At 43.8% G+C, this 25,787-nt stretch overlaps 1 protein-coding gene and 1 long non-coding RNA gene across 4 annotated transcripts in view; one reads left to right on the top strand and one right to left on the bottom strand.

The window, feature by feature from the left end:
- Nucleotides 1-818: 818 nt before the first annotated feature.
- On the bottom strand, nucleotides 819-11,734 carry LOC125631532 (uncharacterized). 2 transcript variants are annotated; one of them, XR_007354977.2, is made up of 3 exons: nucleotides 11,588-11,734; nucleotides 2,497-2,758; nucleotides 819-1,966 (listed from the first exon to the last, which is right to left on the bottom strand). It is a non-coding gene; the product is annotated as an uncharacterized LOC125631532 (long non-coding RNA). The 2 variants fall into 2 exon arrangements; XR_012667219.1 differs by having other exon boundaries at nucleotides 819-2,055.
- TRA2A (transformer 2 alpha homolog) overlaps nucleotides 10,924-25,787 on the top strand; it is a 53,254-nt gene continuing 38,390 nt past the window's right edge. The window contains exons 1-2 of one of the 2 annotated variants that reach the window (XM_048838384.2): nucleotides 10,924-11,250; nucleotides 23,272-23,405. In XM_048838384.2, coding sequence (XP_048694341.1) covers nucleotides 11,215-11,250; nucleotides 23,272-23,405 — 170 coding nt within the window. In that variant the 5' untranslated portion in view covers nucleotides 10,924-11,214. The remainder of the gene's footprint in view (nucleotides 11,251-23,271; nucleotides 23,406-25,787) is intronic. The other variant, XM_048838385.2, reaches the window with a different exon arrangement.

The raw sequence follows: 25,787 nt of genomic DNA on the forward strand, positions 1-25,787 counted from the left end.
CTTTAGTTTTATCCCCTCTGAAGGAAGCAAGATGACATATCCTCCCTGATCAAGGTGCCTGATCAAGGTCCAGTGTTCAGCAGGCATGGAGGGACCATCAAAGTCACCATGCCAGAGGCTACTGATTAAAACAGACAAACACACCGTTAGATTTACAGTCACAGTGGAAAGGGAAAGATAAGTCTTAAAGCTCCCTTACATTATCGCCATAAATTTCTTTAATAAGAAATGCTAATTGTCACTTTAGCTTTGGAGTGCTCATTACAGCACCATTTTGCAGCTCAAGCCATCATGAGTACAGCCTAGCAGGGAGAAGGCCAGGGAGGGTGGTGTTGCATGGAAAGTTTAGACACTGGATGTGACATTACCCAGGGTACAATGTGGACTGATGGACAGCTGTGTGTGTCTTCTCAATTCTCCAACCTGGGGTGCTTCAATGTGAGAGCAACTACTCCTGCTCAGTTCAGACACAGCCTCCAGCATGGAAATCACTCCCAGCTATATTGTATGAGTGCTATAGCCAGTCACTCTGAATTACACTACAGAGCAACACCAGCAAACTCCCAGGCCCAGACTTTCCCCCAGTTATGTGTGTCTTGTACTGCCCAGCTTCTCCTCGACAATACAAGCTCATATAAAGTCTGTCATTTCATTAATAGAAAATGATAATGATATGCACAAATCTTGTTTGCACAAATCTTGTTATCCCAAATGAAATTTCCCAAACACTTCAGTCCAAACACACACTGGTTTAGTTAAAACAATAATACAACTTTATTGACTACAGAAAGATACATTTTAAGTAATTACAAGTAATGAGGCATAAAAATCAGAATTGATTACAAAGAAATAAAAGGTGACATGCAACTAACACCTAACTTAACAAGTTAACTGAATTCAAAGCAAAATGTTTATCTCACCATATGCTTTAGCAGTCTTATGGCTGGAATCCTGTCAGCCAGGACCCCTGCCCCAGTTCAGTGTTAATTTCCTTGTTCTTCAGTAGTTGTTGATGCCATGGGCATAGAAAAAAGGAGGAGTCATTTGAGGCATCTGTTCCCCATTTTTATATCTTTTCCTCCTCTTTGAGAATCATCTCCAGCTGGGGTTCAGGAGACAGAAAGTCTGTGGAACGGGAACTTCCAGCTGTTTCTTTGCCAAGATGTAAATTTCTTATGTACACCCTTTTCCTGACAAAGCATGGCTGCTTAACCAGGTAATAGTCCGTCTGATTTTGTTGACAGCTATCTGAGGCATCAGTTTGCCTTTTAGGAACTGGTTTGTGCCTGCTTTTCTAAACTTGGAATATGTCTCAGTAATGTTATACAGTGGAATCTTATAACTTTACATACAATGTTGCCACACATATTTTACCAGGACAATAACAATGAGCACATTATGAGTTTTCAAATGATAAGTCACAAGGCATACTTTGTACAAAATCCATTATAGTTTTGTAAAAAGGGTGAATATAGGGATACAGACTGTCACACTGGGCATCCCTGTGTATGAATGTGGGGAATGAATGGCAGGTGTTCATCTCAAAAGACAATGGTGTAAGTGTTGAAGCAATTCAGTTACTGTGTGTTATGCTTCAGTATCATGAGTGACTAATAAGTCCAATTCTCAAGCAACAGTCCTTGCCACAGATAATGCAGGTATAAGGCACTGAGCCAGAAGGTGAACTAATACACTGCTAGCACTTGAGGCCTGCTGTACTTTCCTCTTTCTCAACCACCTCCCTTTAGCCTCTTTGACTCCTTGGTGCAGACCAGCCCTCCAGCGTGTCCTCTTGCTAGCTGCATCTTCCCACCTTGTAGTGTCAATGCTGCAAGTTTTCAATTCCCCTTTGCAAACGTTTTGAACCTAGGTTGGCCCGGGGCCCTGGAGCATCTGGAATTTCTCCATACAGGAGATCCTTTGGAATATGTCCATCTGGTGCAGATGAGCAAGACAATGGTGTTGTCTGTGTTTGAGAACAATGATTAGACTTGGCAATTTAGCTTTCTCATATATAGGGAAAGTGTGGTGAATGGCGCCAGTAATTTCATATCCCTAAAAATGTTCAAGAGAGGATTTCAGAGTATCTCCATGAAAGTTTTTGTTGAGATCACTCAAGAGGATAAAAGGGATAATGCTATTCAGATAAATAAAGTACTCTGCATGGTCCACCTTGCCTTGTCCAACAAGCTAAAGAATGGAAAAGTGAATGCTTCCTCTACCTCTTTCTTCTACCTCTGTCTAATGTGGATTGTGAAATTCAGATGCCATACACATTTTTTTTACTATATTCTCTAACGTTTTATTTTCTAACATTTTACAAGCAAAATAAGCAATCAAAAGTCAATGCCTTTGTTCTCTAAACTTGTGGATGGGGTGGGTGCCATTTTTAAATGGGCAAAATGGGTGGAGGGGGGTGGGAGGAAGGAAGATGAGGTTTCAGACAATTAAAAGGTAAAAAAATGCTTATAAGGCATAATGCCTGTGCACACTTACCCAAGCTCCTTTTCCCTTCATCAGCAGTCTCATTTGGCATTTGACTGGCAGAACTGGCTTGCCTCCAGCAGAGTTTCATACAGCTCCTGGCTCGCTGCATCGTTTGCATTCCCCTCCACATCTCTCCCTACTTTCTTCTCCTCGCTGCTGTGCACTGTAGGAGTCTCCACCTGAGGCTCATGCAAAATGTCCACTGTTGTATATGGGTTACTGGTGTGCCCACACCAAGTATGATATGCAGTTCATTGTAGAAGCAGCAGGTCTGCAGGGCAGCACAAGATTTGTTCTTAGTCTCCCTCATCTTCTAGTATGTGTGCCAAAGTTCCTTTGCTTTCACATGACATTGCTACTCGTCAGTCATGCCCCAGTTTCATCATCCCCAGTGGACTCTGCGTGTAGATGTCTACATTGCTTTGACTGTTCCTTAGCTGTGTTTGCATAGTGTCTACTCACCACAGGCCAAGGAGATCCATGACCTCTTTCCTGTTCCTGGCAGGAGCATGTCTAGTAGCTCTGCATGTGTGTGAGCTGGTCTGGTTGAATGTTCGCAGAGGTGGGCTAGTAGGTGCGCTTGCCAAGGTGGGCAACCAGGAAAAGGGATTTCAAAAACACCCGGGGGTCGGAGTGTTAAAAGGGGGCACAGGCTTCCAGTCTCTGTGACTCCTGGGCAGTGGAGTTCAGAATTGTGACTGGAACAGCCACTGTCATAGGGCAAAAGACATTGTGGGACAGCTGCTGGAGGACTGTTAGGGTTGACATAGGTAATGCAATGTCTACACTTGCACTGTGTCACCCTAAGTACGTCGACGATACCTCTCTGTCGTTTAGGGAGGTGGTGTTATTGTAGTGCTGGAAGAGGGTGCTTATGTCAGCAGGAGACAATTTAGGGGTAGGCATGTGCACAACTAGATCAAAACAAGTTGACTAAGGTTGACCTAACTTTGTAGTGTAGACCAGGCCTAAGGCCACTTCAGAATGAGAATCTCCATGCAGATGTTAATTGCACTTTAACTATGGGATCATATACTTCATAGTCTCAGTAGGCCGAGCTTGTTGCACACACCAGGGCTCCTTGCATTCCTCCTTTCCCCCCCACGAGCTCCCTGTGTGCCACCCTCCCATTCCCTTCCATATCAGGGACTCCTTGGAACTTCCCTGACCCCTGCTTCATGCCTGGGCCTCTTTGTGTCCCCCATTCCTCTCTGTCCTCTGTGGTGCAGGGGCTCTGTGTGACCCTCATTTCCACCTCAGCCACTTGCCAGGTCCCCCAGTCTCCCTTCTGCCAGTTCTGTGTGCCCCTATTTCCCTCTCCTCTCATACCAGGGTCCCCTAAATTCTGTTTTTTATCTATTATCTGAGCAATTACACTTGCTGAAATGATGCTTTCGGCCCAGCCAACAAGCTTGGGGCAGTGGGAGGGGATGATTATGGAAGCCTAGACTTAGAGAATTTGCACTGGTGTAACTAAATCATCTTTAAATCAATCTAATTACATTAGTGCAAACCCCTAATAATATGTGTGGCAACATTTACCCCTATAGAGAACTCAGAAGTAGCTGAATTTTAAAAGACTGAACTTTTAATTTAAATATTCCTAAATGGGGTATGGTGGCTTTGCTAAATTGGGGGAGGGGAGGAACATGTTAAAAATTATAAATTAAAATATTTAGTAAGTAAAAGCTTTTCAATGCAGACATTGTCTTTGTCTTGTACAGTGCCATTAAAATTGTTGCTAAAAATTAAAAAATACGATTCCCTCACTATATTCAGTAGTCATCTTCTAGATTTTTAGCACAACCACTGAAGGTTCCCCCTTGTGATATCAAGAAGAGGACAGAAGAACTGCAAACTCTGTCTGACAGAGATTACTGGGGCGAGAGAGTCTTTCTTAGCCTGATTTTCAAAGATGCTGAGTGCCAACAGGTCTCCTTGCTTAGTATCTCTGAAAACCCAGGCCATCTATTGCAGTGGGTAACTACACTCCAGCCTACCTAAGGTCACAAGATTCACTTTATGGCAGCCTGGATCACTGTCCCTGGCTGTGACACCTTTATGGATAGAGATTACAAGCTCTGACTTTGTCTGTGGCAATGTTATTCCTATCTGATTCCTCTTCCTCTCCAAAACTAGTGATTAATCCTTTATTCCCATGGACAAGCATAGTCAGCAGCTGATAACATCCCCCCAACTTAGACAAATCACAATTATTATTTACGTGCAATTTCCAGTTTATTTAAGAGAGTGGGTAAAACAGTTTGAGTAAATCTAAGGCCATGTCTACACTACAGAGTTGTCGACTTAAATTATGTCAACTCTCATAAACCACTGTAATTACATTGCTTGTGCATGTTCAGACAACACTCCTTGTGTCGGTGGAGCTCATCCACGGTTGGTGCTCTAGCACTGACAGAGAGAGCAGTGCACCATGGGTAGTTATCCCACTGTGCAAATCGCCACCTTCTCCCGCGAGGAGTTCTGGGAATGGATCGCAGTGCATCCTGGGGGTGGGATCACCAACCCCATGATGCAGTTTTATCCATCCAGTAATTCCAAGGGCTTCTGAATTGAGCCACACTGTTTACTTGCCACACCGAATGACCCCGTAATTATTCCTGCCTGAGGGTTAATTGTGGTCTGCAAATGTGCCAATTACCACTGTGCATGAATTTCTGTTGCAGCCACTCTGTGTCGGTCACAAATACAGAATCACTGTCTTTGTAAGACTAAATTTTTATTAAACAGCAATACACAGATTAACATTTGTTACAAGGGACATGATAGTAAACAGCATTCACTGAATTGAGGATCTCACAGCGGTGTGCAAGTCCAGCTGTCATTATGGAAAATGTCTCGGGGTGGAGTGCAAGGGTTACTGTGATGGGTTGGGAACATGAGAGAAATGTTGGGGTGGGGGGAGTTTGGGGAGGCCAAGGAAGGCAGTCCCGTATGAGTTGCAGGGGGAGTCGAGCATGCATGTGTTCCACCAAAAGCACAACCAGGGAGCTCAGCATCTCTGTTTGGTCCTTCATGAGCTTTGTTTTCTGCTTCTGACCCTCTATGATCCGCTCCTGGGCCTGTCTCCTTTCCTGGCAATCCACTTCTAGTTTTTCGTTTATTGTCTCTCTCCATGTTCTGTGCTCGCTATTGGCCTGATCTGATGATCGCAGCCAGTGTGTAGGAGCTGGCCCTCGAGGGCACATTTGCATAAGCAAAAGAAAGAATACACATAGTCAATATTGTGCGTGCACTCACTGTTCTGAATCATAGAAGTTACATACATCTCTTTCTCACATTCCCTTGCCAAGCACGCAGCATGGCCAGAGCACTAAACATGATGAGTTCAGACCCGGGGGGGTGGTGCAAGACAGTACAAAAGGTCTGGGTGTTTTCATAAGGGGATCAGTCCAAGCGCCTAGGGACGCCATTCTGAATACTGGCACTGTTTTCCACAGGTGGGGGCGATCGAAGCTGAAATCACACTACTGTGGGTTATCAAAGATGTCAGGGTACGTCTCCTACATGGAGGTGGCTTCAGACCAGATCCGTATGCTGCTCGGCTGTGTGATGCTTTGGTGCCTCCAGAAGTAACTGCCAATTGGTGTGGGAAAGTTTCCTACAACGGGGGAAAAACAAAGCAGCTCTGCCAAGGAACCTTCAGCAGAGGATTGCAGAGTATCAGCAAGAAAGTTTATGGAGAATTTCTGGGAGATCTCGGTGCACATTAACAAACTTTTCCGCAGGGCCCCCACTGCGTACCTGCACAGCGGAATGCAAAGCAGATGCAAACAGTACCTAGTGTTGTTAATTTTGATCCCTTCTCTACCCATAGTGGTTTAGTCACTGAGCTGACGGAGCCCATGCCCACGAACCCCGGTCAACTGGGGGGCCCTGGAAAAATGTGCACACCCATGCCCCAACCCCGCTCCCCGGCAGGAGCACTGGGCGGGGTGTTACTAGAAGAGACTGGTGGAATTGATTTAAGGACCCCACCTCCCTAAAAGGATTGATTCCCCTGAAGGGTCTATCACCTCTTAGTTGCAGGTAAAATTAAACTTAGTTGTTTTAAAAGGTGAAAACAGGAAGGAGGGTTTATTAAGAGATTAGACAGAGAAAGGGCAATAAAGCATTAAACAGAGTAAAACAGCATAAAACAGCTCGGTGGTTTACAAGTACAGTTTGAAGCCCTGACCCAACCCATAACCAATATGGGCATAACACAAATAAAGTGTCAAATTACTCAGTCTCTATAGTGACAGGAATTCAGGTGTAGATGGCTCATGATGCTCTCATCTGACTTGTTTCTCAGGTAACTCAGGTCAAGACTTTGAGGACAGCTACCAGAATCAGGAGCTTGAGATGGAACAGGAGATCTTCCTGGACGATGGACAACCAGGTAAGCAAAGGTGTTTTGATGATGTTCCTCTTCCTCTGTTGCACGACCAAGCACTTCCTGGGCAGACAGCACCTGACAGAGTGTGCAACCCCCTTATATAGACTCTCTGTCACTAGGCAGAATAACTGGGAGTCAGATGACCCCTTTCCGCCTTTACTGTTTGAATTTCCTGCCTTCACTCAGTTTCTGGGCAGGATTACATAAACATTAACAGATCAAAAATTAGACACCACAAAAATGGCGCTAGACCAAGCATGAAGCAGTGCACTAAAATGGAGGGTAAAAGACAATGACAAGCCAACTGGGGGGTCCCTGGAAACATGGGCACACCCACGCCCTGACCCCGCACTTCGGCAGGACCCTCCTGAAGCTCACGCGCCCAGACCCTGGCTGCTCCCTGCTGTGGCCTCAGAGCCGGGGAGCTCTCAGTCCCCGCTGCAGCCTGTGTGTGTAGGAGCGGGGACACAGAGCTTCTCCAGTCTTGGGGCTGCATCAGAAGGGGACTGAAAGGAGCAAACAGGTTGAGGAGCTGCAGGGAGGGTGGAATGGGGCGGACCTGTAGGTGGAACGGGCAGGGCCGTGGGGGAAAGTGGTGGAACAGGGGCGGGACTGCAGGTGGAATGGTTGGGGATGGGCCTCCCATTTGCTCTGGCCCAGGCCTCCACTAAACCTTAATCCGCCTCTGTTTCTCCCACATGCACTGTGTAACAAAATAAAGGACACCTCTACCTCATGTAACTGGGCACTATCAAAGCAAAATGAGTACTCACTGGAGCGCCCCTTTCCTGCTTCAGGCACACCAGAGCCAGACTGCTGGGACTGGCTAGACCCCTCCGGAATCAGAAAAGGTCCTGGCTCACCACGGCACCAGACAAGCCTGTCGCCTGTCCCACTTCTTTCTCCAACTCGACCTCCTTGTCCATCACTTCATCCTCAGAGTTGACTCCACTGGCATCCAGTCCCCCTGAAGTATTCATGGGGCTCTTGATGGTGGAGGTGGGGTTGCTGCTGAGGATGGTGTGCAGCTCCTTGTAGAAGCAGCATGTTTTCAGTGCTGCACCAGAGCGATGGTTAGCCTCCCTTGCCCTCTGGTACGCTTGCCTCAGCTCCTTCATCTTAGCATGGCACTGCTGTGTGCCACTTCCATGCCCCTTCTCCTCCATGTCACAAGCACTCTGCTTGTAGGTGTCAAAGTTCCTACAGCTGGATCAGAGCTACGACTGCACAGCCTCTTCTCCCCACAGACCCAACAGATCCAGCAACTCTGATGTACTCCAGGAGGAACTGTGTTTGCAGCGGAAAGCCAGCATGGTCAGCTGGGAACGTGCAATGTGCGCTGTCCACGCTGAGCAAACAGGACGTGGAATTTCAAAAATTCTTGGGGCTTTAAAGGGACAGGGGTACATGCCTGTGTACCTGGCTGCAGGACAGCAGAGTAGAAACCGCTTACCAGAGCGGTCATGATAGGCATTGTGGGACACCTCCTGGAGGCCACTTAGGGTGACATAAGCAAGCACAGTGTCTTCACTGACACTGCATCGCTTTAACTTTGTCGTAAAAAGCTCTATGCCACTCGTCAAGGCGGTTTTATTATGTCGGTATAGCAGGAGAGTTAAATCGGCGGGAGGAGCATTGTTTTGTGTACACCTGCACTGTTTTGTCGATGAAACCTTGAGTTGTGTTGACAAAACTATGTAGTGTAGACAAGGCCTAAATATGGGAAACTGTGCAAATACGGGTCAGGAAATCTGTGTTACAATAGTCTGTTCACCCTACAAGAGTAAACTGTATCAGGATACCACTGTGTTGTATCCAGGATCCTTGTACTGCATATAGGGTCTTATAAATTATTAACTGTGTTCATATTTGTTCCTTTGGGCTGATAGTCATGCTCTTGTTACTTTTTTTCAATTAGGAATGTACAGCTATCACAGTATTAAAGTATAGGTGATGTGTGTACTGGAGCATGTGTACGAGGTAAGATGGATATGTACGCACCTCTGCAGGAAGGTGTTGGTATGTTGGGGGTTGCAGTAAGACGGCATAAGGGGGCCTCCTGCATGCCATATTGGGCCTCCTGCATCTCACAGTGTGTGTCTAGGGTTGCCAACTCTGACTGAAGCTATTCCGGGAGATTTTTTTCCCCTAACATGACATGATGTCATTTTCTTAAAATAGCCCATTAAAATCTCCTGGATTGCTTTCAATAGTCATCAGGAGATCGATGCTGATTCCAGGAGACTCCAGGCCAATCCTGGAGGGTTGTCAACCCTATATGTGTATGAAAAGAGAGTGAGATGAGAGCTTGAGCAGGATATTATGTCTGTGCAGTTGTGGGGGGCTCTGTGCATGTGTATGTCCGTGCAGTTTGGGGGGGGGGGTTGTGCATGCTAGCGTGTGTGTGCAGTTGAGGGCTTTGCATATGGCAGCATGTGGGCGCATTGAGGAGAGCACTGTGTGCAGGCAGATGTCTGTGTGTGTGTGTGTGTGTGTGTGAAGAGGACAGGGACACACTGGTGTAGAGTGTTGTGTATGCCAGTGTGTGTGTGTGCCTTATGTATGCCACTGTACGTTGGGGGAGAGTGTTATACATTCCAGTACACACCCGTTTGCCACACACATCACTGTGTACAAGTCCCCTACACACACACGAGTGTGTACAAACCCCGTCACCCATCACACACATCAATGTGTATGAGTTCTCTACCACCTATACCTTCACCACACACATTGGTGTGCGTACAAGCCCCTTTGCCCCGACACACAATCAGTGTGTACAAGCCTCCTACCATGTACACATACAACACACACTGGCGAGCGCCCACATCACATACTGCAGTGTGTAAAACCCCCCATTATACACACATCAATGTGTAGGAGTTCACTACTGTCACAGAGACACATGCTGATGTGCACAGTCCTCTTCTCCCTCACAGAAATGTCCAGAGTTTCCCTCAACATATTCATCAGTGTTAGGGTGACCACCTTTATTGGATAGAAATAAGGGAAAACCACATGAAAAATAAGGGTCAACGCTTTATTTTAAGAGATGTTTTAAGGAAACACTTTTTTCCTTAGCATATCATGTATTTTCCTCTCAAGTGTATATTTCTACTGCCCTCAAGTATACAATGCAATTATCTTAAGCTTCAATTTAATGTTTAAAATGGTACTTATCAGTTTAAATACATTTAAATTCATCTTAAAATAAAGGATGGATGGTAACCCTAAGGAACAAATCAATGAAATATGGATGGTCCTTTGAAATAAAAGATAGGTGGTCTTCCTAATCAGTGTGCATGAAGCCCCCCACAACAGTGTGTGTGGGGGCCCATCCCCTCCACACACACCCAGATGCTGGCATTCATGAGGTCCCACCTCTCTCTCCTCACCACACACTAATGTTTATGAGGCTCTGCTTCCTTACACGTACACTGGTCTGTACAACACTCTCCTCCAACATACACTGGCATACAGAAGGCACACACACACTGGCATACCCAACCCCCTACACCAGTGTGCGCCGCGTCTCCTCTTCACACACACACACACATCTACCTGCACACAATGCTCTCCTCAATGCGCCCACATGCTGCCATATGCAAAGCCCCCACAACCGCGCACACACGCTAGCATGCACAACCCCCCCCCCCGCCCTCCAAAAAAAAGCACAGCGCATACACATGCCCAGAGGCCCCCGCACACGTAGTGGCCTGCTCAGGCTCTCATCTCACTCTTATACACACACTGTGAGATGCAGGAGTCCCCACACGCTGTGTTGTGGCTGCGGGGAGGAGGGGGAGCGGGGAGCTCATACACGCTGCTGTGTGTCGTGTGTAGGGCGCCTCATGCATGGTGGTCTATGTTGTGTGTTTAGGGGGTAGCTTGTACAAACTGCGGTGGGGGGAGCGGCATGTACGCAGCGGTGCGTGTTGACTGTGCGAGGGAATCGTACAAGTCCCCTGTGTGTTGCAGGGGGCCGGTGCACACCGCGGGTGCGTGCACGAGAGGATAAATGAGGACAGCGTCTCTCCTCGCTCCAGTTTCCGACGCCTCAGTGCGGGCCGGCGGAAGGCCGGGGGCGGGGCCTCACCTCAATCACCTCCCCATTCCCGCCCGCAGCGGGCGCCTCCTTTGTGATTGGCGGGGCGGCCCCGCCCCCCTGCGCGGTGTCGGGCGCAGAGGAGGCAGAGGCGCCATTTTGCGCTGCCGCCGCTGTCTACAGGACGGGTCCGGAGGCTCTGCGGGGAGGGAGGCAGGAAGGAGGCCGCTGCCCGGGACTCGCGTCCCCGATCGCTGAGCGCAGCAACCAGCACTCCACCGCCATGAGCGACGTAGAGGAGAATAACTTCGAGGGGAGGGTGAGTGGCGAGCCCGCCCGGGCCGTGCTGGGGGAGGCCGGCCCGGTCCTCCAGGGAGTGGGGGAGGGGAGAGGCGCTCTTTTCCGACGGGCTGGGAGGCGCAGCAGCTTCTCCCTAAGATGGCTCCCCTCGGCGGCGCTGAGCCATCGGAGCCTCCCGCCCGCGGCGGGCGTTGCGTTGGGCCGCGCCCCGCTGCCCTTCCGCCCTGTCTTGCACCCCACCGTTAGCTATGGGGCGCCCTGCCCTGCTGGTCCCGCCCTTCATTTCTTGATGCGGGCGATGAGCCGTGCTACCTGCCCACCTCCCTTTGAGCCTGCCTGGGGTCCCTTCCTCTCACCGGCAGCCCTGGGGAGCGCGTCCTGCGTTTTGCCGGAGCCCTTCTCCCCTTCCTGGGCTCCGAGTCCAGCTCGCCCGCCCCCCGCGGACTACGGGATCCCGCTCCTGGAGCTTCTTTACCCGGAGCCTGGGCGCTGGAGGCGGTGCTGTGTCTGCCCTTGGGGCGGGGGGGGATCCCGACGTGTCAGCGCTGGTTTGGTTGCGCTTTCTTTGGCGGGCAGTTAATGGCTCCGCCTGTGTGAGAGGCGGGCCGTGTCACTGCCGGAGGAGCGCAGGGACCAGCCGCCTCTACCATTCCGATGGCCCGTGATCGGGATTTCCTCTGAGCCAGACTCCCGATGCCACCGGCGGTCTCCGCTACTGCCCTGTGTATTCACTGGTGATCCGATTGTACCCCTCCTCTCCCCCGGTGCCACCTACTGGAGTGTGGTGGCCCCTGGCCTCGTTAGGCTGAGCGCCTCACTCCCTCACTCACCCTCTAATGGTTGCTGCAGTCTTTCTGTACACGTGTGAATAGTCTCTGTACACTTTTTAGTGATGGACAAAGGCAGGCATTAGTAACTGCCTGGTACTATTTGAAACATGGGACAGATGTTCACGTCCATGTGGTCACTGCCCTCATCCCATCCCTGTTTACCTCTGTTTTATTGTAGGAAATCTTTGGTGTCCTCACAAGAGTTGCTCTTGAAGAGAACTTTAGAGGATCTTTTTTGTGATCTCCTCTGATGAACCAGTGGCAGCAGCTTTGTAGCAACCTGATGCTGCCTAGGGAAATGACCCATGAAATTCTGACAGTGCAGTGTTGTATTTCAACAAGTATCTCTACTGAAATAGTGCTACTTTTGTAACACTAAATAAAAATAGTCTCTGGGCTAGAAGCACCATACACTATTGTAGTGTTGGCTGCTGCTTCCTCAGGTGAGGTAAACAAACAGTTCTAGTGTGGATTATTCAGGCAAAAGTGGCTTTGTTAGGTGTGGTATTTCTGTTTTAATTAATGTAATGAGTAAATGGAAAATGAACTTATATTTTTAGATTGTTACCCAAGTTTTTCAAACTAAGGTGCTTGTCAGTAATTCTTTACAGTTTATTATGTTCTTTGAGTACTAGTTTACCATTCATTTTTACTGTGTATTTCGGTATCTTGCTTTTCTTGTCAAAGATATTTTCTCATCACTTTCTCTGGTTTAAGAGAACAGTTGTTGTTAGGGAGGTGATGAAACTGATGGGTTTCAGAGTTACTGTAAGTTTTCCACTGCCTGATGTTGAAATAGGAGGGTCTACTCTAAGCATTTCTGAAGCTAGGTTTCTGTGACTGCTGTTGCAGTTGGTCCCCTCTCTGATTAGAGGGGAAAGTTTACTTGTCAGTGTGTGCCATTAGCCTTACTTCAATTCTTTTGGGAGTATACTTATCTTTATTTCCAATGATGAGGAAATTTCTTAACCAGCATAGCAAATGGCAATATATTTTCCATTTTATGGTCTTCCATGCAGCTGAATGCAGTAGTAGAGAAAACTAGTGATGTGTTTACTTTTGTTCATATGTATCAGAACAGAAAACAAACACTAATTCCCGTTACTCTAGGAGTATTCTAAAATTATTTTTCATCTGGTTTTCTTTTGCTTTGTGTAAAACATTTTTTTAAAGATGCAATAAATCTGTGACTTGCGTTTTCGCTTGTGAACGATTTTGAAGATCCATCTGTTGAACACTTCTCCCAAATCCAACAAAACAATTACACTAAACAATTACACTAAAGTTAATTAAAATAAAATTGAAGTATTGTGTGGTGCTGCTTAGATAAGTATGATGACAGGTTTTAGAGTAGCAGTCGTGTTAGTCTGTATTCACAAAAAGAAAAGGAATACTTGCGGCACCTTAGAGACTAACACATTTATTTGAGCATAAGCTTTTGTGAGCTGCATCCGATGAAGTGAGCTTATGCTCTAATAAATGTGTTAGTCTCTAAGGTGCCGCAAGTACTCCTTTTCTTTTTAGTTAAGTATGTGTTCTTCACTAGTCAGCCCAACTAGCCATACCTTAATCATCATGTGTCCTTGATACATGCATTTCTGAGTGTTTTATTGTGTTCTAAAATAGTACGAATTGAACTGAATTGCCACTGTTGTGGATTCATAAAAGCCTAGCTATGATAAAGTAACTTTAAAAAAGTGTTGCAGACTACCTTAAGAATTGCCCAACAATGTGTGATAAACCATTCAATTTAAAATAAGACTTCAATTTAAAAAAATCACACTTCTGAAATTATTTTATGTACTATTGCTGCAAACGACACTTAAGTTTACTGTACTTGAAATATTAGAAATAGCTAGAGAATTATTTGTCAGTTTTACTTTGCATTTGACATCACTCTATACAGGGAAAGAAGTGAAACTGACTATATAATCAGTAAGACTTGGTTTATAGGGGTGTCTTACCCATCCACATGGTAGGCTAGAAAACACAGTAAAGATAAATATGATTTGCAAAGCCACAAAATTGGGAAGTCTTGGTGTAGGCCTATAGGCCTACATTAGACCTAAGTAAACTATGATTTTATATTATTTTGATTTTAACCAAAGTGATAAGTCTGAAGCATGCAACCAGAAAAAATGAGAGGGATTGTTTATCTTAAAATTTGTAATGGCCCTGGAAATACCCTGTTACCTTATTGAGGGTTTGAGCTAAGCAATAGAAATAAAGAAAACATGGTTAATTGAGCACCAGCTCAATAAATAAATAAATAAAGTAAATAAACCAGTAAATAATAATTTACAAATGCTTAGTCAAGTCTTGCAGCTAGGGAAAAATATGGCAAAGTGAGATGATAAAGTATGGTGCAGCCCTGAACTGCTTCAGCTGATTTTAGCTAAGGCCCAATAATCGGCAGTGATATCACTTGTTATAGTGCATAAAAAGTAAGGCTTCCTAGAGTTTTTGTCAGTGTTTTCTTTAGCCTTCTGGAGGCATGCCATGATGTGGGGAAGGTGTCTCCCGAGCCTGAACTTATTGTAAGCATTTTGGCCAAAGCTTATAACTCTATTATTGTTAGGGCATAGAATATAAGGATATATTCTTATATTGCTATTTTGGATGTAACTTGCACCCAAGTGGCCTTTGAACTAATAAAGGAATGCTTGTATGGAAACTGAGTCATGGCAAACCTTAATACAATTATTAGGGAAATTTTCATAACTTGGCAATTATAGCAATTGAAGCTATTTAAAAGTATTTTGTTGAAGTTGAGTAGATTCTAAGTTGATGCATCTCTTAAAGGTCATCTGCTAAGCGAGAAAAAGGGCATGTGCATATTTTATATATGATGTATATGGAGGACTAGGAAAATGTTTTAAAAGAAAAAAAATCCTTCTTGTTTTTTTAACATTAAAAATAACAAAAGATCTCTATGCTGAAAGACCCTGACTGGGAAACTAGTGAAATGGTGGCCCCATTAGAGCCAAAATGGTGGAAGTTGAGCAATTTGAAAAGGAAAAGGATTTTTATTCAGAGAGACTAAAACTATTTAACACCTGATATTTTGGATAAATATATAAAGGAAGCCTTTATTAAAGATTAAATATCCTCACCTTTTCAATTAAGGTGCTAATTGATGTGGCAAACACTAATACCTTCCAAATGAATATGGTGGTTGCTAATTGCAATACTAAGATGAAGTCTTCCTTTTCCAGCTTCTAGGAAATCGTCAAGAGTGGATTTTTTTGTCATATCCCTGGATTTAAGTCTGGTTCATAGTTCCATTTTCTGCTCAGTCCCTAGGCCAGGGATTCTCAAACTTCATTGCACTATGACCCCCATTCTGACAACAAAAATTACTACATGATCCCAGGAGGGCGGACCGAAGCCTGAGCCCGCCCATGCCCCACAGTCCTGGGTGAGGGGTCCAAATCCGAGGCCCTAGGACTTAAGCCCCAGGCGGGGGGCCTGTAGCCTGAGCCCCGCCATCCAGGGCTGAAGCCTTGGGCTTGGGTCCCAGGCAGTGGGGCTCAGGCTTTGGCTTCAGCCCCAGGCCCCAGCAAGTCTAATGCCAGTCCTGGCAACCCCATTAAAACGGGATCCTGATGCACAGTTTGAGAACCACTGCCCTATGCTCATGTACTCACGAAGAACTATTTTCATTCTGGTAGCTCCAGTTTGGCCTTTGTTACCTTTTGGTTCCCAAAACTGTAAGTCATATTCTTTGTCCTTCCTCAGGTCAGGGGAGTGTTTCTTGTTTCAGGGAACAATAGTTCACTAGAATCCCAGTTATCTATGTCTAAAAGGATGGTTTTATATATTATGTATGAGACAACAGGGGTTGAGTAAATTGTATTACTGGATTTTTAATATACTCCCCTGCTGTGTATAGGATGTTTTCAGAGTGAAATAAAAAACATGGGCGTATTCACCTCTTATGCACAATTTGCACAAATTCTTACTAAATTACAGAGAACTTAAGATTTGAGTCTTTGTTCCCTTCACGTTCAGCTGGTTGTTACAGTGTGACACTTGAGACTATTTTTCACTTTAGAGTCTAACAAATTTATTCAGTGGAATGCATCCGATGAAGTGAGCTGTAGCTCACAAAAGCTGATGCTCAAATAAATTTGTTAGTACTTGTGGCACCTTAGAGACTCCTTTTTCTTTATGTGAATACAGACTAACATGGCTGCTACTCTGAAACCTATTTTTGGCTTGTGAGCCTTATCTGAAAACTGAGTCCTGCTGCCTGGGGCTGAAGCATATAACTTAGCTTTGCAGGGCCCCCTGTGGCATGGGGCCCTGGGCAGTTGCCCTGCTTGCCAACCCCTGCATTTGTGACCCCCCCAACACATCTCTTGATGACCCTCCACCCCAGGGGGCTGAACCCCTGAAGTTGAGAAACATTGATCTAGATGAATTGAGTAGCCCCTGGAAGACCTCTGAGTATTCCTGGCTGAGAATCAGTGCTCTAAACTACACTCTTCCTTTCCATTTCAGGATCTCAGTTTAATTCCTAATCCCAGATGGTTTGTTTGTTTTCAAAGAGGTGAATAAGACCATATTCTTTATTTCATCCCGAGATCATTCTATGCACAGCAGGGAGAGTACATTAAAAATGCAGTACTGCAATTTACTCAATCCCTGTCATCTCATAAGTAATATATAAAACCATTCTTTTAGATATAGACAACTGGGATTCTGTCACTCAAAAATGGTGTCTTCAGCTGCTGTGTACCTTGCTAGTCATGGAGTGATAGGTACATCTTGTAGGAATTGCTATTCAGTTTTTCACCAAGTCAAAGTAGTAGTCAAATCTTTTCTCATCTTCCTAAGTTTGTCAGTACCTTTGATTTTAACTGAGATCTCTTCCTACTCTGTACAAATCCTAAAAATGGCCATAGTCCAGAAAAGTGCTTAAGTGTGTATTTAGCTTTAAGCACATGAGCAGTCTCATTTAAGTCTATGTGTTTACTTATGTGCTTAAGTGCTTTTCTGGATCAGAGAAATTGTGAAAGGAGTATTGGCTTGAAAAGAGGACTTTGCAGGTGTATCTTAAAAATATACAAGTTAAGGAAATCTGGTCATCTGTTCTCTTTGTGGTCCTCTCATTGGCTCAAAGATAATTTTAGGGAAGGCTATATCTGTAACCTTTGGTTGGGGTCAGAACATATTCTCCAAGAACAGTCTACTGCCTCAGTAGAGACCAGACACTCCCAACAAGAATTCAGAGGACAACGGTGTGGACATATTCTGTTGCAGCTTTTGGAGATGGCAATGGCAGTTTTCACACATGGATAGTCCCACAGTTCTTTGGGAAATGCTCTGATAATCCCATGGTTTGTGTCTATAAGAGTATGAAAAAGGAGGATAGCTTTTTTTTGTGTTAAGTGTCTGAATATTCCTGTTTGTTCCCTTTGGCTTTTCGTCTTGTTACTGAGTAATTGTGGTAGTTACTGCTAGACTACTATTCATGCCATGGTAGCCAGCAGGACTGTTATATTTTCAAAAATGAGATTTGTTCCTGTCTTCCCAACCTTATAGAGGAGGACTTGAAAACAATCCTTCTGCAAAAATACTCACCTAAATACTCACCTAAATAAACCCTAAGTAGAGCGCAGAATTTCTCTTTTTGGATAGAACAGTAAATATGAGTATTTCAAAGACCTTTTAGCGCCAGTTAATTTTTTGAACACTACAGAGTAAGAGTTTTCTATTGATAATCATGTAACTCATTAACATTGTGATTTGAATATGTTTATCAGTATATTTTCTGTTGGACAGTATAGTTGGCAAATTACCTTTTTTAGCAGCAATTCATCTGCCTCCCATATATGTTGAAATACTCATACATAGACACCTTAATATACCGATTTCGCACTTTAGGATTTGCAGTCTTGTTTTGATTTGTCAAGCTCTTGATAGGGTCTAAGAAAAAATAGCCATTAAGAGATCTGTTTCTCCATTTAAAGCAAAGTTGGCCATATTCTGTGGCAAGAAATTCCAATTGATCACCGAGTAAATAACTGTGACTGAAGGGACTCCTCTGATAGATGTTACCCTGTTGATGATCCTACAGACTCAGGCTGCTGTCAGTACATTCCTTAAAATCTCCTTTTCTGATCATCTCCCTTTTTATTTTTCCTTTCCTTTTAAAGGGTTGTGTTTCTTTTCACTCCCTCTTTATTTTGCTAGTGTTTCTTTTTGTCTGTCCGTCTCTCTGGGGAAGGGTCTGGTGAAATTACCAAGGAAGTACATAAGATGGTCCTTCCACTGGCTCCAGACCATCTCTTACAAGTGAAATGTTAGCTACATAGAAGTCTAAGACTGATTTTATTTGTTCTACATGTAATATGTATGTTTTCTTTTTAACCAAGGCAAGCATACTGCAGTTTGGCACAGGGGGGAAGTATTATGAGACATAGCCATAGTGAAATTCCATATAATTTTTTCTTTCCCTATTCTACTCTTTATGCACACACTGCTGTGCCCTATTTTATCTCTTTTAATATCTCATCTCAGAAATGGGGTCTATTGATATTCATTTGACAAGCTCGTTCTCACACACTTTAGAGATGTTCAAGGGGGGAGGGATAGCTCAGTGGTTTGAGCATTGGCCTGCTAAACCCAGGGCTGTGAGTTCAATCCTTGAGGGGGCCATTTAGGTATTTGGAGCGAAAATTGGGGCTTGGTCCTGCTTTGAGCAGGGGGTTGGACTAGATGGCCTCCTGAGGTCCCTTCCAACCCTGATATTCTATGATAAGTGGTCATTGAGAGGGCATAAATACCCCTTCCCACAAGACTCATTTTTTGCCCTTTTTTCCCCTTACCTCATTCTCTTCCCCACCCCTGGAAATTTGAAATAGCATTTTTAAACCCTGCAAAAGATTCAGTGGGATAGTTTAAGTACTTGGAAAGCTTGTTTTAAAGCCTTATCTGTGCTGGAGAAAATAACATGGATTATTGGGAAGGCAACAGTGAGTGTAACTTACATCTGAAATTTGTACGGATAAACCCCGTGGCTCAACCAGTTGTGTATCAGTGTAGACCCAGCCACAGTTGGTGCCCTGTCAACTGATACTTATCAGAGTTCACAATACCCTCAGCTAGTGAATGGTCCTCAGTTTGTTGATTGTGAGTTTTCCCTCTCTGCCCTTGCTTGGCCCTCTTCCTGCCTCTGGTTTCCTCACTTCCCAGAAGAGCCCCTCTGTATGCTTTAGAAATACCTCTGGCTCTGTATGTCCTCATCTGATGAAGCACCTGTAGCTCAGTAGCTGAAACTGTACTCTGTAGCTTTTCTACTCACCTCCAGTAATGTCCCCTGCTCTGACTATGCCACTGCTTTCTTGTGGTTCATCAGAGTGAGAATGTCAGCCATAATGTGGGCCTGCCACAGGGAGAGTGGAGTTGGTTAAGGTGTTCTGTTAGCTTTGGAGTGTTAGGGAGAATCTGGTACCTGAGGTATTGTAAGGAGCACAGCTACCAATTGTGCTCTTGCTGCCTCTAGAGCTGGAGAATCATCCGTGGATTGCAATCTGAAGCATTCACTCTGACAAACTACCTGTAGTTTGTTAGAGCAAGAGGATTGACTGGTGAACCATTAGTGACTCACTGAGTAGCAGATAGAGGTGGAGGCATTAGTGTAGGTGTTCTGTCCAGTGGTGGCAGTGGGATGGGAGGTTAATGGGGTTTAAGAAATACAGCCTTAACTGGTGGTCGGTCACAAACTGAGGACCTTCAGAACAGGAGGGAGGGCATGTCTCAATGGCATTTCTATGGAGCAGGATATACTGAAAGGATGAGGAAGGCGGAGAGGGGACTCTTAGTTGGCAAGTAAGGATATGTGCTGTCTTAGGCAGCAGTGAAAGATAACTGTCCACATCTTTATTTTAGGGCAGCCTTCATGTAAATTCAGATCAATGCAGGTGGTTTTTGATCTGCAAGGCCACATTCATTTACGATTTGCCATGATGAATGTGGACACAAGGGCAAAACTTAAATCAATTAAGGGAGGCAAGTGTGGACTCAAGTGTTGGTATTTCCATCAGTCCTGTATGACCAGTTGAAGAGCAATAACTGATGGCTCTAGTGTAGACAAGCCCTTATTTTTGGTGTGCTTTTTATCGTTTTTATGACCTGGTGGCTGCATAGAAAATTCAAATCACCCAGGAGATTTCCACCCCACCCCCCTCATCCATTAAAGATTATGTGCTAAGGAAAAATCTTACTTCCTGGGACAGGAACAACATATATTGTAGAACAATACATAATATACGAGGCTTGTGGATTATATCCATGCCATAAAATGCTTGTGTACAAAACCATCAGGTCTGCTCTGTCTGTGTTGTAGATGATAAAACTTTAAAGATGCCATATTGGTTTGGGGCTGGGGGAGGCGGGGAGAGGAGAGTTTGGGGAAAGAAGGTAGGAATGGTGAGGTCTCTGGGAAAAAATCCTTCCCAACAGAAGACTTCATTCCATATTATGTAACTCACCAGGGGTTGGAAACCTGTTCTAGTTCAGCAAAAGACCACAAGTAAGAGGAAATATTTTCTTAGCTGCTTTGCCTTCCTTAGATTCTTAAACTATCTCATAAAACCATTGTACAGATTCCTTCAATACTTTCTTTGAAGTTCTGTGGGAGTAGTGGTCTATATTGCATCAGAAAATTGTGAATGCCTGGCATTGACCTATAGTATGCAGCTGCTGATAGATAATAGTTGTCTCCTCAGTTGCAGTCCATATCTCCAATTGTTATTAATTTTTAGAGGTTTGAAACTTGTAGGGACCTGTGCTCTCACTGCCACTTGAAAATTTGAACAGTTGAACTGTCCTGTGAATTTGAACTGTTCTGGATCCACACAAATATTTTAAAAATAAAACAAATGGATTATAGTTTGAAATGAGGTATTGTTTCCTTTCAAATATCTGGTAGATACATTCATGTCAATGTGGTATTAATTGGAAACCATGTTGGCAATGTCAGCAGAGTTTTAAGTTTGAATGGACAGGGATACTAAACTATAAACTCTTATAACAGAGGTGTCAAATATATAGTCTGTGGGCCACACCTTTCCCTTTTAAATTTGATTGATTTGTCAATGACACTTCTGCAACATTAAATTTAATTGCTGGTCACTTTTAATGAGGAAGGCAGTGGGAATTATTGCTGTAGGTATTGGGAATTGCTGCAGGGAATAAAGTGTAGAGGAAAGACTAGAGGAGGCTCTCAGACAATGAAGGGGCAGAGAAATAGAGTAAGGAGGATAGGAAACAAAGAAAAGGCAGGAATAGTTGTGGGCCTGAAAGGGAGCATGTTTTCTGAGTGAGCTCTGGATGTGAGAATAAGGCATGGAATAGAATAAAGATATGTAAAGCCACCTTCTTCCAGTGATCTCTATGGAAGCCTCCCATAGACATCAGAGGGCATTCTGAATAGTTAGCAGTCTGAATGTAGCTCTCCCTTCTTTCTCTTGAATTCTTGTTGAGGTATTTTGGGGAAGCTTGCTCAGGTTATGTTATGAGGCTTAAATAGAGATAGAAGTTAAAATCCTCTACTATCTGGTCATTTTAGTACTTGTGAAAAGGTAAGAGAAGGGAAACTCTCCTCTTTAAGTAGGAAAGGCACTAAAGAAACTGACCATGTTAACTACAGAATGAGATGTATTTGGCAACATCCCATAAGATTAGCAGATGATATACAATTAGTAAAACAGAATGAGATACAGTGAAAACCAGAACAGAATGTAACAAAGAAAATAAAAAAACTTGAAAGGTGGGGAAAGCTTGCTATGCTTTCATAATCAAAATTTGTCATACTTAATACTTCTCCATATCTAAACATTTACAATTACTTAAAGCAAATTTAAGCCACATATGGCTAAGCTCCCTGGAAAAAAGTATTTTAGAAAAAAAATCCTATCCTGCTCTGTTTGCTTGTTTTCCTGGTTATTTCTCCTGTGTGCGTTTATACAGTAAAAATGGCCCTTCTTGGGTTGCTTTGTACTATAGTACACTTTTTATTTTAAATATGGCTTTAATACTCAAGGAAAATAGGATAACAACAAGGAAGAAAAGAATATTATTAGAGAATCCTTAACTTTAGGTTTAGTTTGGGCCCTGTATATATCTCTGTGCATAGACAAATTTTTTTTTTTTTTTTTTTGACTGGGAAAGCTCTGCTTTAACATTCTGTTGAACTAAACATGGCTTAATAAAAGCTTATTACAAGACTAGCCTTGTAGGTATTTAATATCAAAGCGCAAATTTAATATTAGGAAAAATCGATTATATCAGAACATCTTAATATATTTGTGCAAATTAAGTTTTTAGTACATGTTTGTATCTTGTAGAAATTCTAAAAAATAAGGATAATTCTATAATTTGAAAGGGGAGGAGGGCAGCTTTGAAACATTTAGAGAAAATCAGTAAACTCATTGTCAGAACCTAGAAATAATACAATTTTAAAGATTTTTTAAAAAAAAAAATGTTTTTATAAAAATAGTTACTTGCACTTTACCTGCTGGCTTTTCAATTTTGGTAGATAACATTCTGAACTCCAGCAGAGTTTTATAATCCCTAGTGCTTAAATATACTAAATGTTCTTTTTCCATTAAGGTTAATGTTCGTGAAGAAATTGAAGAGTTTTTTCCAAGATTGTGGAAGATAAATCAAGATAAAAGAAGGCTAATGAAAAATATTAAAGATCAGAAAATTAAAATTGAATGGGGGAAAAAATTGAACAGAAGATTGGTCAGATAGAAGCACTTGAATGTTTTTTTAAGGCTATAATGAATTGTTTGAATTGGGGAAGATACACGAAGTATGAAAAATGAAAAACTCAATGAAGAATGAAGAAAAGTAGAAAGCAAGAGTGAAGTAGAATTAAAAGAATCTGGAAGAATGAATGGGTCCTAGGTTAAGTAAATGTATGGTTTATGTTCCAGTGTCTGTATGATCAAGTTGTAGATGAATTTGCATGATTACTTAGTTAATAGAGAATTGGTGATCTGGTTCAAGTAGGGAATTATTTGAGGAAAGCATACAATATTAACAGTGGGTTAACAGACTGAAATTTGTTCAGGAGGGTATTGCCTAACCATTTGTCTTTCAGGAGCAATCAAAATATTATAATTACGGTACTTTAAATGTTAGGAGTTAGGCATTTATGTGACCAGTACCATTTGTAATACTATCTTTTTTGTTAGGAGTCTCGCTCCCAGTCAAAATCTCCAGCTGGGAGTCCTGCTCGTGTAAAATCGGAGAGCAGGTCAGGATCTCGTAGTCCATCGAGGGCTTCCAAACATTCTGAATCGCATTCCCGGTCGAGGTCAAAATCCAGGTATGTACTGAATTTGATAAAAATGAATTCTGCATCATATATCCATGGGTATGATGTAAGATACCTAGAGCTTCTGATATTTAGTTTCAACCAAGAAACACATTAAAACTCTCTAATATAGAAATCTGTTAGACCCAATAAACAGTGGAAAAACATCAGAAATGTTTACTTGTATCTGAAGTCTTGCCTACATGAAGCAGAAATGTAGACTGTTGCATAACATGTTGGGCATTAACTGGGCCCTGTTGTTCTGCACTAAAATCCCTAGTGCACTTTAATATAGGGCTGTTTCAAACAGCACCATGTTCTTCTTTGAGGAGTGTCCATGTGGATGCTCCACTTCAGGTGAATCTGCGCGCCTGTGCTTGGAATCAGCGATTTTTAGTATCCATGCCTGGTTGGGTCACAGGTGTGCTGTCCCCATCTCAGAGTACCAGTTTATAACCCAGTTAGTTCATAGTTAACTGCCCTATCTTTTCCCTGTTTGTTTTTCTTAAAAAAAAAAAAATAATACTAATAATAAAATCTTATTTTAGGAGTTTGTTTGTTATTAGTGTACTCCTTAGTGTAGTATAGTTACCCTCCCTCATGGGAGAACCGTATTCTAAGGGGCATGATCAGCTGTCCCTACCACCCTCTCAGAGGAAAGAGCACTTCCCCAAAAAAGCGACAGAGAAATGGGCTCCAACTTTCCTGTCTCAGAAAGCTGCCAAAAAGAGACTTTTTCCAGCCTCTCGGACATATCAGTATTGACTGCACCGAGACCATCCACCTCTAACATGGACCCATTCGGTACTGTGCGAACAGAAGACCCTAAGAGGGCTAGCTCAGAAAAAGGCAAAAACAGGAAAATCCCTGCCTCGGTACTGCCAAAGCTAATCAAATGTGGCAGTAAGCAGTTTGGCACTACTACAATCTATGGCACTACCTCCTGCCTCCACAGTGCATAGTGCAAGGCCCTCGGCACCAGCAACTGAGGTAAAGGCGCTGGTACCGCTGACAATACCCTCCTTGGTATTGATGCTCTCTGTACTGCAGCAATTCCTCTGGCATAAGGACCCTTTAGTCTCAACAGCACTGGAATCTCCATTCCTCAGTACTGATCTTACTCCAGCATGTTTGGTACTGTACCAAATTACCACACTAGCAAGATCAGCTCCTCCTTTATCCAGATATGATGCTAATGATAATGAAGGGGAAATCTACTCTTCCCACTACTCCTCACCTATCCACACCAGACCAGGTCCACTACAACAGGAGTACCAACTCAAGGATGGTATAGACACCCATGGATGCTGCCACCAATGCCATTTCCATCACAGTGGTCTCATTGGGACTCATGGGCAGTGTACTGCAAACCCAGTCCTAAGCCTCCCAGTTCACAGAGAGAGGATGAGGCGTTCCTTATCACCCTTTGCACCTGTACCCTCTGCATCTCTGGAAGAGGCAGTTGAGGGAAGTCACCCTAGATACCAGTTTTTCATCCTTCTTTCTGGATGAAGCTGTCATTCTTCCACCATCCACAAGGGGGGGATGACTTTAAACAGTTCTGAGAACTATTTAAAAGAGTCACAGATTTATTAGAGATTCTGTTGGAACAAGTTGCAGATTCCCAACATAAGTTGTTGGACATCCTCCAGACTTCAGCCTCTTCTGAGATTGCCCTACCAATAAACGAGGCACTCATGGACATGGTCAAGACCATCCAGCAGACCCTGGCAACAATTCTACCCGCTTGTAAAAGAGCGGATAAAAAAATACTACGTCCCCTCCAAGGGAATGGAATTTTTGTTTTCCCATCCCACACCAAACTCTCCGGTGGTAGAGGCTGTGAATGAGCGGGGTAGGCAACATCACTCTAGAACCACTCCGTATGATGGAGACTGGAAGTGGTTAGACCTCTTTGGGCGTAAGGCCTACTTGTCAGTAACCCTACAATTCAGGATTGCCAATTATGAGCCACCGATGGCCAAATACAATTACACAAATTATTGAAAAAATGTCTGAATTTATTGATGATCTCCCTGAGGACAAAAAAAAAAGCAGTTCAAGAGCAACCACATCAGAGGCCCACCTTCTCACTTGAACAGTCTTACAAGCCTCTCTGGACATAGCAGCACATTCCATAGCCATAGTCATGTGACAAGTTCCCTGGCTCCACCTCTCTGGTTTTCCCAAAGAGGTACAGTCTACTGTCAAGGATCTCCAGTTCGAGGGTCCAAAGCTGTTTGGAGCCAAGATTGATGAGTCTCTTCACACGTTAAGACTCCAGGGTGACTCTCAAATCATTGGGCATTTACATACCTTCTCAAAAGAAAAAAATAGAAGTATTATTTGGCGTAAAGAACAAGCTCTACACCCAACCTCAGAGGCATTATGACC

The sequence above is a fragment of the Caretta caretta genome, chromosome 2 (genome assembly GCF_965140235.1).
Source record: "Caretta caretta isolate rCarCar2 chromosome 2, rCarCar1.hap1, whole genome shotgun sequence".
NCBI lineage: Eukaryota > Metazoa > Chordata > Testudines > Cheloniidae > Caretta > Caretta caretta.